Source organism: Sarcophilus harrisii, chromosome 2 (genome assembly GCF_902635505.1).
Source record: "Sarcophilus harrisii chromosome 2, mSarHar1.11, whole genome shotgun sequence".
Classification (NCBI taxonomy): domain Eukaryota; kingdom Metazoa; phylum Chordata; class Mammalia; order Dasyuromorphia; family Dasyuridae; genus Sarcophilus; species Sarcophilus harrisii.
Genome location: NC_045427.1, coordinates 263,553,625 through 263,569,825, shown reverse-complemented (window position 1 = coordinate 263,569,825; position 16,201 = coordinate 263,553,625). Strand labels below are relative to the sequence as shown.

Below are 16,201 nucleotides of genomic sequence, written 5' to 3'. Positions count from 1 at the left end.
TGGACAGAAGATATTGTGGAGATGGGATTGACAAGACAAAGGGACTGACTGACTGGGGTGAGTCATGGATGCCTCCAAGGATATGAGATTGGGTATCTTGGGACTATATTGGTGATCCCAATGGAAATAGGGAAGTTTACAGAAGGAGCAAATAGGAATATGGAGGGAAATTAAGAATTCCATTTGGACATATTGATCTATGGGCATCAAAAACTATGGACTAACTTGCAGACATCTGCTGTGTGGGACTTAAGTAGGGAGAAGGGTTAGATAATAGATTTAAGTGTCTTTTGCATCAAACCTATGTGGATGTTCTTTGTAAATTGTCCCTTTGCCTACTAATAATGCCCTCTGGCAGAAGTAGGTCACCTCCTATCCAGATTTACTTGGCCCAAGTAAGTTATCCTGAAGCCAGAGATAAATCCTGATTATCACTAACCCCAAGATTTTACTTCCAGTTTTTGGGTCCTATAAAGGCAATAATAGAAAGAGGACTTTCAAGGTAAGACTCTGCCTGCCATCTTATGAACTTTTAAACTATAGAGAAAGGTCCTAGAGTATGTGAAAGAGGCAATGTGTTGCAATGGAATATGCTATTACATTTAATGTAATAGGAAATGAGTTCAAATCCTGCCTCAGTGACTTACTTCTGTGAACAAGTGAACAGTCAGCCATGACTGAAATGTCTGAACAACAAAAGTTTAGGATGATAACTAAAGGGGATAGAAGGGATGAATGAAGGCTTTTTGGTGTGTTTTTTGGTTTTTTTTTTTTTTTTTTTTTTTTTGGTTGTTGTTAAGGTAGGGTGCTTAGGAATATATTATAGCTAGGAGGAGAAAACTGAAGATGAAAAATAGAGAAAAATTGATGGGGTAAAATCTTAGAATTGACAGTATTTTGAGGGTAAAGGAAGAACTTGGTTTTGGAAAGGAGAAAGGGTCACTTTATTTTCAGAGGGTGAGGTAAAGATATAAAAGGGACAGCGTAGTTAAGAAGAATTCAGTTCATAACCTATGTTCTTTTTTTTTTTTTCCAATAAAGTAGAAAATGAGCTTAACTGTTTAGACATATGAAGATGAAAGAACTTTTAGGACCTTATGAGAAAAAAAGGTATTGAATAACTGCTGAAGGAGGTAGAATAGTCGATCAAAGAGGATTTAGTTTGTAGAGCCCAAGTGAAGGCCCAAATAATACATTGTTTAGCCAGATGATGACCTAAGATTGAACAGTGTATTTGGTATGAAGGGTATTGGGGCCATAGAATCAGGGCAGTAGGGAGCAGTGTATGGATGTACTGGTAAGTTAGAGAGGCAAGACATCTCTGGGTCTTATCTATAAAATGAGGGGTTTGGACTTGAAAATCTCAGGTCTGTCTTTGCTTTAAGTCTGAGACCTATTGATATGATTGATGTTCAGCACCAAATATGATGTGGTTGATATGTAAGGCACCAAATGTTGGATTTCAGTCATGTGAAGAATTCACAATGTCCATTCTCTTTGATAAAAGATGGGCTTATTTAAGAGAACAAGTTATAGACAAAATGAAGAGGTACCATAGACACCAGGAGTGGTAAATACCAAATAGAATTAGAAGAACACACTGTGTTCTTCTAATTCTCTTGACACCAAGAGACATGGTGGGGGGGGGATAAGTAGAAAAATACTAGGAGGCAAAACACTGCCATGGCAGGCTAACCCCAAAGGGGTTCAACAAAGATGGCATGAGCCATGAACGGATTTGTAGGGAAATGTAACCTCAGGGGTTTGACATAACTTGGCTTTCTGCCTGGACACAGCAAGGTGGGGCTACTCACAACATCCACAGAGGATGGGACTCAGTGCCCTTCCCTGCTTGCCTCAGCAAATAATCTTATTATCACATCAGGTTTTCTCTGCCAACCCCACCTATTTACCCATAACCTCATTACTATGACTGTGGAAAGAAGAAATTCAAAGTCAGAGTTTTACTGAAAAAAAAACAGGGAAGAAGTGACTGTAGGTTTTAGGAAGGTAGTGTGATTAAGGCAAAGGATTTGGATTCAAATCTCTTATGTTTGTAACTTTTATGACCATAAACCAACCACTTAATCTTCCTGACCTCAGTTTCCTCATCTGCTGAATGAAGATTACCTCAGAGTAATCCAACTCTAGATTTATAGTCCTATTAGGAGTAGTTTTGAAGAGGTTTCAATCCCCTCAATTCCTGGTAGTGATGAGGTTAGTGGCAATAAGAATTGTTAAAATCCCCTTTAATCAGTTGCAGATTTAAAGTGAAAGAATTCACTTATTCCCTAATTATTAATTGCAAAATGAAAGTTTATTGTTGGATAGAAACCACTTTGCTAAGAGACTGACTTCTATAGTGGCAAAGTCCTATTAGGGAAATGGAATTTGGTGCTGAGAATGCTTTCTCGGTGGGCAGAGTCCTAGCACATTGCTTGGGACTTCTGCAAGGAGCTGAGCTGAAGGAATCTGTTATATTGGGTATCTTGGTGTTGGGGCTGGGACAGCCCAAGCTGATCAGACCAGGATTTCTCAATTGAACGAGAATTTAGAATTTTAAAGAGATTTTTGGGAGTTGATTTGCCCTGGAATAGTATTGCTTCTCTTATCCTGGGAAGATGGGCCTTCTCTAGACTCCTTGGAGCCTTGGTTGATCCTGATCTCTGAGATCAGAAAAGGGGACACAACCTCAGAGTGATAATCTTAAAGGGAACACAGCTTCAGTAAAGGGTACAGTTTCCCTCCTGCTTCAGTTTTAGGAGGTAGAGCAGAGGGAGTGGAATAATGGGAGAATAACAGAGGTTGGGATCAGAAAGGGTAACTTACAAGCCCAGAATCATGTCCGCAGTCTAGTTTCAAGTGTGGTGAGCTCTAAAGTGCAATCATTCAGCATATGTATAACTTCTATCAAATTGCTTACTGGAGGTGGGAGAGGGGGAGAAAGGAGGGAGACATAGAAGTTGGAACTCAAAATTTAAAAACCCCAACAAATATTAAAAATTGCATTTATATGTAATTGGGAAACATGATATTATTAAGAAAATAAAAAATAAGTGCAATCAATGAAAGTTGATGTGCTAGAAGATTGGAAGCAAGCATTTATTAAGCCCCTGCCTTGAACAGGTGCTATACTAGACAAAGTTAAAAAATGAAGAGAGCTGTTGAACTGAAGGAGCTTACACTGTTCTGAAAAGAAACAACATGTGCACAGATAAATCAAGAATAAATATATACAATGTATAGAGTGATTTTATTTTTGCACTAAGAACTGAGAGACCAAAAAAATTTCAATGTGAGAGGTGTTACTTGAGCTGAGCCTTGAATGGAGCCAGACCTGGGGGTTACAAGAGGCAGAGAAGGAGAGCATTCCAGGCCAAAGTTAAGAGGAGAGTGATGGAATTTAATATCCAGGGGATAACAAGAAGGCCAATTTGGCTAGAACCCAAGAGTATGTTTGTGGGGTGGGTGAGAGGGGAGTAGCATTGAATTAGTCTGGAAAGATAAGTCAGAGCCAAGTTGAAAAGGGATTTTAAATGCAAATAGGAGTTTATATTTTATCCTCAAGGCAATAGGAGAACCAACAACTTATTTTTTTAATATTTTTAAAGTGCTTTTAAAAATATTTTTAATTTCAATTTAATTTTAACTTTAAGTGCTTTTTAAAAATGCTTTCAAAATAGCAGTTTTAAATACTTTTAAAAGTAGCATTTTATTTAATAGAGAATAACAAAATAAAAGGGAGAAAGCAATAACTGGAATTGTTCTCATTGTTCCATGCACAAATGGTCATAATCTTCTACAGACTTTTACATTTAACTCTCAACTTTCTCAACCACTGCTAGACAATCAAGATTTTTTTTTTTTTTTTTTTTTTTTTTTTGCTGAGGCAATTGGAGTTAAGTGACTTGCTCAGGGTCACACAGCCAGGATCCGACTGAGGTCGGATTTGAACTCAGGTCCTCCTGACTTCAGGGATGGTGCTCTATCCACTATGCCACCTAGTTGCCCCAGCCAAGATATTTTTTTGAAGAAAAAGAGGAAGAAGAAAAAATAATTCAGCAAAGCATCAACAAATCAAAAAAAAATTACTTTAAGAATGCTGATTTGGCAACTGATTTAACATGGGAGGTAAGAGGGGTGAGATTTCTAACCTGGATGACAGGAAAGATGGTGGTGCCCTTTGTAGAAGGAAGTTGGGAAAAGGGATAGCTTCCATGAGAAAGATAGTGTGTTGAATGATAATGAGTTCCATTTTGGACATATTGTATTTGAGATACTGATACTGTATTCACTGGATATTGGACTTGCCTATAGGAGAGAATGAGGGCTAGCTATGTAGATTTTAAAATCATCTTCAGAGAGATGGTCAGTATAACCATGGAAGCGCAAAAAAGCTCTGAGAGTATATTATGATAGAAGTGAGAAGCCGGGACAGTTATGAAGTACAATTTTACACACACACACGTATATATACATGTATCTACATATATACAATGCACATAAATACATGCATATATATAGCTATAGGTATATATGTATATTGAATATACATCTTTGTATATGTGCATTTATGCACATACATGCATACATACATATATGTGTATTATGTATATATGTAACATGATGTGGATGATGATCCAGCAGAGGAGATCAAAAAGGGACATTCAGGCAGGAAAAAGGAGAACTAGGCAAGAAAAACATTTACAGTACTCATGGAGGAGAGAAAAAAATATCTCAGTAGTCAAAGAAGGTCCAGAAGGAAGAAGCCTGAGAAAATACTATTGGATTAGAAATAAAGAAGATCATGGTGATTTTCACTCAAAAGGTGGAGTCAGAAGTGAAGGGGAGTAAAGAATTATAGATTAAAAAGAAGTTTAGTCTACTTTAGAAAAATAATTTTTTCTACTGGTTATCTTTTGTTTTTGCATCACCTGGAATTCCCCATATGTATCTATCCCTTCCCAGAGAGTCATTCCATATAAGAAAGAAAATTTAAAAAAAAAGAAGAAGAAGAAGAAGAGAAAAAAAAATCAAGAAAATAACACATTGAAAAAATCAGGTCTTCTATGTAATGTTTCCTACCCCATGGATCTTTGCAAAACAGTGAGGGGAAATGGCTTTTTTGGCACCAAGATTCTGAATCATTCAGTTTTGTTCATTGGATGGTAGTTCTTTCCATTTATTTCTGTCAGTTCTTGGATGTGTGTAATCAATCCATGCCTGGAGGCTGGAAAGGGTTAGATAAAAAAGCTATGGGGTTAGAGGGTTGAAGTGGTTAATTATGCTTATTCATCTCCTTGCAGGATAGAGAGGAACTGCAGGTGGAATTTTTCCTGGAAAAAAGGTGAGTTCTGGAGGATGCTATCTCTGCCCTCAGACTTAGCCCATAGCTACTTACTGTCATAGATGACATGAGTCTTTGGGTCATTCTGCTCAAAGCTAGTAGAGCCATAACTAGGAATTCTGGCACCTGATGCAAGTTCAGTACAGAAGGGAGTCGAGGGAGATTGTGATCCAGGAGACTGATTCCCAGTTTGCTACTCATCCTGGGAATATATAAGAGTTGCCTTATCTCACCTAATACATAGAATAATACCTACTTCAGAGCAGCTGGGAACCTGATATGCCTCCCCTCTGTGGGGAGGGAACCAGAGACAGGGAACCATTTCTTAGCCCAATGCTTGTCTCTTGGCTTCCTGAGAGCTATCTAGACCTCTTAAATAAATGGGAAAAAAATCCAAAAAAGCATAGCGTTTTTCCCAGTGATCTGAAGGACCCACACTCAAGGGACCAGAGTCTCTCACCAATCCTGCATAGAGAGTCATTAGAAAGAAAAGGAACTAGTTCCTTTCCATGTCAGCACCCTGGGGAAAAGCCCAGTGGCACTATCCTAGTTATTGCTTTCTGTACTGACCTGAATAGGATTTTATTCCTAGCCTAGGGTGGGAGACCAAATTCTTAGAAACACCCTGGACTCCTGGGTCCTAAATCAGGACTAACCAAGACATTGCTGTTCCCCCACTCTTGGCACGCTACCATTTGAACTCAACTCTTGCTCAGCTTTGGGAATGGGGAGCATAGCAGCTTGGGCTTGTTCAGCTCTTTTGGTTATGATGTTTTAGTAGCACTGAGTTCTATAAATTCCTCATTCTCTGCAGAAATGTGCCTGCCTCTGAAGTCGTCACTAATGGGGTTCTGGTGGTGAGTAAAGAAGAAGAGCCCGAGGAGCTCCTATTGCTGGGTGATGGGCATTTATTTAATCCTTCACTGTACATTTACTGGGTACTCACTTAGGATTAAGCTGTCTCTGAGCAGTAGAATTAGATAGAAAGATGGTCCTATCCTCAGAGGGTTCAGAGATACTTTTATAGGGGCATTCTGGGGCAACTCAGCTTCCAGACTTCTGGGCTTCTGTTATGGCTATAGGAATTAAGAAGACTGCATTCCTCCCTATCAGTGCTTCCTCAGTGTCCCTGCTTTTAAAAAGTTTTTGGTGTTAGCTTCTTCCTCACTCCAAGGGCCCCTCTGGCCCTTCCATGGGACTGGCTTCTTAGGGACTGGCTTCTTAGGGTTTCCCGAGGTTCTGAAAATTTGGGCCGTTCACTGTTTCCCTAAGTCATGTTTCAAACAAGCTTTTTCTTAGAAACTTGGGAGAGGCTGAATGGGAATCCCAAGGGATTGGGTCAAGAGACCTTATTCAGGTGAGGAGCAGAGTATAGTAAATCCTGAACATCAAGTTCTGAGTAGGAATGAAGACGCTACTAAAAGATGTCTTGGAAGGGTCTCTCCAGACCACCTGCCTGCCCTGTCTTTGATCCCTTGGATCCTCTCCTTACCCATAGGCTTATCCCTGTCTGAGAATCCAGGGCACCATAGAAGAAGCAGCTATTGCCCAATGGCAGGAAGATGGTGAGTTTCTTTTGCTTTCTTTTTCTCTCCTTGAAAAAGGTTGACTTTCAGTGGTCTGGTTTCCAAGGATCTGAGTCAGAAAGGGAATATCTTAGGGAATTTGCCAATCTCAGCATTTTTTGAGTGATAATAGTGAATAGTATTTCAGTCCTGAGTCCTGAGAGACTGGGAGGAAGAGATATACTAGATATACTAGCTGTGTGACTCTGGACAAGTCGCCTAATTTCAGTCTTAGTTTCTTTACTGGTAGAATAAGGGGATTAGCCTTATTCTGCTGGTTCCCTTACCTCAACCAGCAAGACCCCTGCCAGCTCTAAATCTATGATGTTATACAATCTCTACTCTCCATTAAACTTCTTCTGTCATATTTTCCTTTCCTATTCCATTGTTCTAATTCCCTGTGGATTCCTGGGCCACCCACTACTATTCTCACTCTGGCCAGATGGCAGAAATTCAAGATGGAGTAGAGGTGGGGAGTGCCATCAGCTCAGGGGTATGAGACCAGGGAACAGGAGTTACCTGTGGGGTACTTGGTGCCTTTGGGATTACCTCTGACTTTTTTCCTTGGCCTTTTGATTTCAGGAAACAGGTACCTACAGGTGTCACTGCCTGGGGCTTATGAGAAATCACAGTCCTTTCCCAAGTATCTACCTCAAGAGGAAGGCTCTTCAAACATCTTTATCTTTCATATGAACCCAATCCTGCAGTCTGGACTGAACATAGCTTTGTGGCAGGTGAGGGAAGCCCATGACTTTTGTTAGTCCTATACCTCTATTTCCTTATATTGATTAATATCTTGATCGTATTTAACATTCAGTGTGGCAAGTTCTCCATAATTTTTTGAGGGAAGGAATAAATCAACAATATTTGACTATTTGCTATGTGTTAGTCTCTAAGGATGGGTGGAGTACAGGAGATGTATGAATACTGTTTATAGTCTAAGTAGAGCAAAATAGACACATGAAAAAAATAACTAATATATATATACAGTATATAGTAAGTATTCAATTCATTATACATTGTATTAGGCAGTATATAGTAAGTATTCAATTAAAATAGTTATTGATGGTAGTAGAAGTAGCATAAGACAGAAGGGTAGCATTTTAAAAATTTAAGAAAGAATTTCTGGGTAGTCATTTTATTAATAATGCTAGTATTTTTCAAAAAGGTCAATAGTACTCTTGAATGCCAAAGATAATCATGATGGTGGGCTCCCACCTTATATATCCTTGGAAGAGGGATGTTCCTGAAGGTGGAAGTCATATCTGATTGGTTAGCAATTAAAGAGAAGGGAGCTTTGCAAACAGACTCCAATGAGGAGCTGAGAGAGACATCATGTCACTCTTGAACTATCCATATACTGGATTACCCCCAACCTTGAGCAATCTAGGCAAAAGGTTCTATCTCTACATAAGCTTGAGTAAGTGGAATTTAATTTTCCTTAAATTTCTTGTAAGGGAGGTTGGGATCTGACCATGATTGAGGAGAGTTAATTCAGGAGGCTGAACTTTGAAATGATGACTATAAAAAAGGGGAGAATTCTGGATCTCCCCAAATCATTGGCTATTAATAATCATTTCTCCCATAGGTTGGGAGATCAGACTGTCAAAGGGGTCTATAACATGAAAGCAGCTAAGAACTCTTAGCCTAAGACAGGTTGCTGACCTGTATGGGTAGAAAAAGTTTCCTCATCCATTAGTCAGTGAACAAACATTTATTAAATGCCCACAGTGGACTAAAAGGGAAATACCTTTATTTCTTGTTGGGAACTCACAGTCTAATGGGAAAACAACTTGGAAACAGCTATATATATGCAAAGAAGATATGTACAGGATGAATTTGAGACAATCCACAGAGGGAGGCAGTAGAATTAAGAGCAATTGGGAAAAACTGCTTGTAGAAAGTGGAATTTTAGCTGGGTCTGGAAAGAAGCTAGGAAACAGATGAGTAGGGAGAAAATGGTAGGCATGATGGATAACCATTGAAAATAGTTGGGGGGGGGTGTGAGGAGTGAGGCAGCTAGCTGGTACGGTGGATAGAGCACTGGCCCTGAAGTCAGGAGGATCTAAGTCCTCCTAATTGCCTCAGCAAGAACAAAAACAAAAATAAAAAATCAAAGAAAATAGTCAAGAGACAGAGCTTCTTATATGAGAAACAGAAAGAAAGCGATTGTTAGTAGACTGTGAAGCACTTAGAGTTAGATAAGGTGTAAGAAGCTGAGAAAAGTAGGAGGGAACCAGATTAAAAAAGGCTCTGAATGTCAACAGAAGACTTTCTATTTGATCCTAGAGGTGAAAGGGTGCCATTACTAGAGTTTATTGAATGGGAGGATGACATGTCAGGCTTATACTTGGGGCATTTCAACCTGACAGCTGAGTGGAGGGTAGACAAAAAGAGGGGGACACCTCCAGCTGGCTATTGTAATAGTCTAGGTGTGGTGGAGGGCAGTGCTGGGAAGAATGAGGAACATAGGAGAAATGTTAAGAAGGCAGTATTTACAATTTACTGTTAATAGATTAGATATGGGGAATAGTGGTGAGAGAGTGAGGAGAGTCAAGGATGACACTTGGATGACTGGGAGGATAGTGGTGTTCTTGATAGTACAAGGAAAGTTTAAAAGAAGGATTTTGGGGAAAATATAAATTCCCCAGGAGGTGCCCATATCAGTGAAGTCATAGGTCTGGATAAAAAACCCAATCAAACACAAACAGTGTTATTCATGAGCTTCCAATCTGGGGCAACCTTCTCTGGGGAATCCTGGTCTCTGCCTTCAGCTTCTTTCCCATCCTAATCCACCTCACATAGTTGTTTCCTTTTCCCCCAGAGTTCTGAACTGGAGAGCCAAACCAGGAAACTGGATAAAGAGGAGATACCCATTTCCTCACTGCCCCTGGGCCAAGAAGTGCAACATTTAGTGACAGTGAAAGAGGTAAAATTCTAACATTTGAGGTTGCAGATGCCCCAGAATCTGCAAATCCCATCATCTCTTCATGTCCCCTGAATTGTCAAGATGGAGCTTGGGGGTAGTCTGTGTGGAGTTCAAGCCCAGGAAGATGAGAAGCAGTTCTCTATATCATCTTGTGAGGGCAGTGCCGACTGGAAAGGCAGGTGGAAGGAAGATGTGGCAGCATGTGACAGCTCAGGAAACCCTTTGGGAAGAACCAGTATTGACTGTGGACTTAGAGGTTCTGGATTTAAATCCTGTTTCCTAACTCATGTGTGACCCTGAGACTCAGTTCCTAATTTGTAAAATTAAGGGGCTAGACTAGATGAGTTCTCTCAGGTCCCTTTCAGCTAATAGTTAATATTTATATCACACTTTAAGGCTTGCAAAACACTTTACAAATATTGTCTCATTTTATCCTCACAGCAACCTTGGCAGATATTATTATTCCCATTTGACAGATGAGGAAACTGAGATCAAGAGGTTAAGGGTCACAAAAGGTGACTCTTAATTCTGTCTGAGCCAGAATTTGAACTCAAGTCTTCCTTATCCAGTGCTCTCTCCATAACTCCATCTGGCTGCTTCTCATCCTGAATCTATGATCCCAAGAATTACTCTAGAAATGAGTTCTGGCTTTGGGTCTGGGATTGCAGAGAAGGGAGTGTAGCTGGTGGAGAACAGTTTCTTTAGGAGATGGGTAGGTAGACATGAGCCAGTTGTCTGTTTTCTGTTTCAGGGACCTGAACTGACTCTGAACCTCAAGGCAGAAGTAAGGTGAGAAGGAAGATCAAAAGCTGTTCAAACAGTACAATGGGCGTTCCCTCGATTCTCCATCAACTGCCCTGTCCCCCTTTGCTATTCCCTCCCTCTTTCTATTGAGTTCAGATTGTCCAACACAAGCCCATGATGTTTGATTGGTTGGGATCTTGGGCACCCCCTGAGTTTTGCTATGGAAAAGAGCAGATTCAGGCCTAAACTGGAACTGCTTTTATATAGAGAGAGTTCTCTGAGCAAGGAGGGGCTTCTCTTTGCCCCTCTCAGCTTTGTAAGCATTCCCACCTATTTTCTGTGGAGGGTAGCTCCAGGGACCTTGATGTTCGCCTTGGTTTTGACCTGTGCAAAGGGGAGCAAATGTTCCTGGATAAGAGGAAACGGATAGTGTCGAAGGCTCTACAGAAGGTGCTGGAATTGGACAAAGCCCCCCAGCCTGATCAGGTATGAAATATAGCCCCTGGACCACAGGGTCATGGGAACTTTATTACCTTGGGGTGACTGCCTTGTTCCTGTCTCTCCAGTGCTTAGTATAGTGCCTTAGCTCACCATGCAAACAACTGTGTACAAATTATATACCAAATAAATGAAAATAATCAACAGAGAGAGGGTGCTGACATTGAGGAATGGAAAGACTTCTTGTGGAAGATAGTTTTTAGTTAGGACTTGAAGGAAGTCAGGGAAGCCAGGAGACTTAGAAGAAAAGAGAATCAGAACATTCAAGGCATGGGGGACATCCAGTGAAAATTCCGGGGATCAGAAAATATATCATGTCCTTAAAATCTCTTAATAGTGGAAGGCTTAAACAAGATGGATGCTGACACAGTAATGGGGTTCCATTTGGTAAAGACAACCTAGCATCTGGCTCCCTCTTCTCTCAAATGTAATCTTTGACATGTTTGAATAGTGAGGTATAGTTTTAATCTCATGACTGAGTTAGAGTAAAGATGTGGGTCACATAATATTAATGTTCCATTTTTTAAAAATTCTGAATTTTGGGCAATTACTCTCATAACAATTTTAATTCTTTTTAATTTTTTAAAAAATTAAATTTCTTTTTGTTACATTTTAAGATTCTAACTGTGACTATTAAAAAGAGATATAGTTTCTGGGTAACTTAATAATTTTATTAATAAAGCCAACATGTTATTAATAAAAAGATAGTCATTTGGCTATATCTCTTAGAACAAAGAACATCATGATTGCCAGCTCCCTCTCATTTCTTCACTCTTCTCCTCAAGACAGCAAGCAATATGATATAGGTTAAACATATAACCATGTTTCCATATTCATCATGCTGTGCAAAAAAAAAAAATCAGATCAAAAGAGAAAAAACACAATATTCAAAATTTATTTTACTGTCTGATTAGATGTTGACCTGTGTAAAGCTTTAAGAGAGATTTTTCCAACACTGAGTAGTTCTGGATGAGGAAGTTGAAAGGGGGGTGGAAACCTTGGCCCCAATGCAATAATCAATTGTTAAATACAAGAGAGAAATATTCATTTCTCACAGAACTGTCTTCTACTTCCTCCTCACCTTGTACTAGAGAAAGTCTCCATTTCAGATACACACACATGCATATATGCAAGTATCTAAAACCATAATATGCGTATTTCCATTTATCAATTTTTTTCTCTGGTGGTGGATAACATCTTCCTTTATAGATCCTTTGTAGTTGATTTGAATATAGTACTTGAAATAGCTTAGTTGTTTACAGTTATTTTTTGAACAGTATGGCTGTTACTGTATCCATTGTTTCTTGGTTCTACTCATTTCACTCTTTATCATTTCATTCAAGACTTGCTCATCATTTCTTATAGCACAGTAGTATTCCATTAAAATCATATACCACAATTTGATTGATGGAAATTCCCTCAGTTTCCAGTAAATTGCCATCACAAAAAGTGGCTATAGATATTTTAGAACATCTAGGCTCTTTTACTTTTTCTCTGATCATCTTGGAAAACAGACTTCATAGTGGCAAACATTTCAGTTTTTAAAGGCATTTATACATTATATACAAAGCTGTATAAACTTGTTTTTTCAGATGAACATGTACATGAATGGAGGTGGGGGGAGGTAAACAAATAATAAAATTTTAAAAAGATGAGGCCAGTAGAGGAGCAGCCAAGCAACAACAACAACAACAACAACAACAAAAAGGAGCAATAATTTAAAGTTTATTCCATCTACCTAATGCTCCAATGCTCCCCACTGGACTTCAAATCAGGAAGTCACTTAATCCAAACTTTCCAATTCCTTTTCCTTGTGCCTGTCCAAACCAGAAGTAAAACCAAGATCCTCAGAATCTGTCCTGCTTTATTAAGATCTTAGTTGTCACAGAGATGAAATGAATAACTTTAAATTTATTGCCCCCAGAAACCAATTCTAGACTTGCTCCCAAAATCTGCCTCAAGGTGACTGTAGATCCAAGCATATCACTAACTGTAAATGTGGAACTTGGTTTAATAGCATCTCTATGATAGAGTGTCAGGTCTGAAGTCAAGAAGATTCATCTTCAACAACTTTATTCTTCAAATCTGTCCTCAGAAACTTAAATAGCTATGTGATTCTGGGTACTTCATCATCCTATTTGCCTTAGTTTCCTCATCTGTCAAATGAGTAGCTAGAGAAGGAAATGGCAAATCACTCCAGTATCTTTGCCATGAAAACCCCAAATGAAGTCACCAAAAAGTCAGACATGACTAATAGCAACAAAATAATGCAGGTTGTCCTGCTTTTAAGGTAGCAACATAGTGTATCGTTCTTTATTCCCAAAATAATCTGTTGAAATTGTCTGTCTTTGTTTTATAGATCTGTATAGTCTCTGGTACAAAGGAGGCCATCTGGGTTTGAATCACATAGCAAAGAACAAACAGACTAAAGAACTATAGAATTAGTTGTAGCAGGACATGGCTGAGAGCCTAGCATATCAAGATGAACACTGCTTTTGCTGTTAATATTTGCAGGATAAATTCTTGTTGTAAATGCAGCCCTACATGGTTTGAAGGGGGTTATCTAGAGTAAGATGAATTTGCCCCTCTCTCCTCCCGACTCTTCAAAGTATACAGTGCCTTGACATGGGTTGATATTTCGTTCTATATTTGTGGCTTGTAATGAACATTGTTCCCAACTGGACTTGCAGAGCAGCCTGCTGGAGAGTTGTAGGTCAAATTGAAGAAGAGACCCCCAAAACTCTCTTAACACTCCTTGAAGGAGAGATTATCCTTGGCCCCTGCATCTGTGGGACCCCGCACAAAGGAAACAAGATAAACAGCTTCATTCTGTTATCTAGGTGGGGTTGGTTCAGTCTTGAGCTAAATAATTCCAACCCTATTGAATTAAAGAGACTCATTCAATTCTAATTCTAACTCAAGCTGAAATCCAGTTTGTAGACAAAAAGAGCCCAGTCCCCATGGAGCAGGCTTGGAACATAGCCAAAGAATGTTTATAAAAACGGCAATTAAAAACTCATTTCTTTGCAGTGGTCCTAACATGCCATGCCTTGCCATGCTATGCCAAAGAAACCTCTGACCCCTGGAATAATATTCTCTTCCAGTGTTACCCTCACTCTATCTCCCTTACCTATTTCCCTAATGAAACTTTTTGCCTCTCTATCGGGATTTCTCTAAACTTTACTTCTCTGCCAGAGCTCCTTCACTGAAGAATTCAACTTTTCTATTCCTGCATAGTAAAGGCTGACTTCCCAATGCCTATAATAAACCTCTTTTATCAGTGTAGCCTTTTCGGATCTGTAAATTCCTTTTTTTTTTTTTTTTTTTTTATTATAACTTTTTATTGACAGAGCCCATGCTCTGTTTTTTACAACATTATCCCTTGCACTCACTTCTGTTCCGACTTTCCCCATTCCTCCCTTCATCCCCTCCCCCAGATGGCAAGCAGTCCTATACATGTTAAATAGGTTACAGTATATCCCAGATACAATATATGTGTGCAGAACCGAACAGTTCTCTTATTGCACAGGAAGAATTGGATTCAGAGGGTAAAAATAACCCGGGAAGAAAAACAAAAATGCAAGCAGTTTACATTCATTTCCCAGTGTTCTTTCTTTGGGTGTACCTGCTTCTGTCCATTCTTGATCAATTGAAACTGAGTTACATCTTTGTCGAAGAAATCCACTTCCATCAGAATACATCCTCATATAGTATCGTTGTTGAGGCATATAATGATCTCCTGGTTCTGTTCATTTCACTGAGCATCAGTTCATGTAAGTCTCGTCAATCCTCTCTGTATTCATCTTGCTGGTCATTTCTTTTTTTTTTTTTTTTTTTTTTTTAATTTAATAGCCTTTAATTTACAGGATATATACATGGGTAACTTTACAGCATTAACAATTGCCAAACCTCTTGTTCCAATTTTCACCTCTTACCCCCACCCCCTCCCTAAATGGCAGTGATGACCAGTAGATGTTAAATATATTAAAATACTTAGAATCGTAATAAGTATACATGACCAAACGTTATTTTGCTGTACAAAAGAATCAGACTCTGAATTATTGTACAATTAGCTTGTAAGGAAATCAAAGATCAGGTGTGCATAAATATAGGGACTAAGGAATTCAATGTAATGGTTTTAGTCATCTCCCAGAGTTCTTTTCTGGGTATAGCTAGTTCAGTTCATTAGCTCCATTAGAAATGATTTGGTTGATCTCGTTGCTGAGGATGGCCTGATCCATCAGGACTGGTCATCATCTATAATTTGTTGAAGTATATAATGATCTCCTGGTCCTGCTCATTTCACTTAGCATCAGTTCGTGTAAGTCTCTCCAGGCCTTTCTGAAATCATCCTGTTGGTCATTTCTTACAGAACAGTAATATTCCATAATTTTCATATACCACAATTTATTCTTGCTGGTCATTTCTTATAGAACAATAATATTCCATAACATTCATATACCACAGTTTACCCAACCATTCTCCAATTGATGGGCATCCACTCATTTTCCAGCTTCTAGCCACTCCAAAAAGGGCTGCTACAAACATTCTTGCACATACAGGTCCCTTTCCCTTCTTTAGTATCTCTTTGGGGTATAAGCCCAGTAGTAACATTGCTGGATCAAAGGGTATGCATAGTTTGATAACTTTTTGAACATAGTTCCAAATTGCTCTCAGAATGGTTGGATGGTATTCCAATTCCACCAACAATGTATCATGTCCCTGTTTTCCCATCCCCTCAACATTCCTCATTATCTTTCCCTGTCATTTCTAGCCAGTCTGACAGGTGTGTAGTGGTATCTCAGAGTTGTCTTAATTTGCATTTCTCTGGTTAATAATGAGTTGGAGCATATTTTCATATGGCTAGAAATAGTTTCAATTTCTTCGTCTGAGAATTGAACAGACGTTCATATCCTTTGACCATTTATCAATTGGAGAATGGTTTGATTTCTTATAGAGTCAATTGTAAATTCCTTTACAGAGAATCTCTGAGCCACCAGAAAGGGGTTCCCCAAAACTCCCTACCCTTGTCCCAAATTCCAAGGTGGTATAGGAGAGCCAAACCTCTCCATTTGGTTCCCTGAAACCTGAACCTCCCATTAGACCTTATCATTTAAC

The 16,201-nt window shown here is 39.1% G+C and overlaps 1 protein-coding gene across 3 annotated transcripts in view; it reads left to right on the top strand.

The window, feature by feature from the left end:
- PLA2G4F (phospholipase A2 group IVF) overlaps positions 1–16,201 on the top strand; it is a 35,867-nt gene that overhangs the window by 6,573 nt on the left and 13,093 nt on the right. For all 3 annotated transcript variants that reach the window (XM_031952149.1, XM_003756048.4, XM_031952150.1), the window contains exons 5-11: positions 5,307–5,347; positions 6,162–6,204; positions 6,846–6,912; positions 7,495–7,646; positions 9,737–9,841; positions 10,593–10,630; positions 10,936–11,071. In XM_031952149.1, coding sequence (XP_031808009.1) covers positions 5,307–5,347; positions 6,162–6,204; positions 6,846–6,912; positions 7,495–7,646; positions 9,737–9,841; positions 10,593–10,630; positions 10,936–11,071 — 582 coding nt within the window. The remainder of the gene's footprint in view (positions 1–5,306; positions 5,348–6,161; positions 6,205–6,845; positions 6,913–7,494; positions 7,647–9,736; positions 9,842–10,592; positions 10,631–10,935; positions 11,072–16,201) is intronic.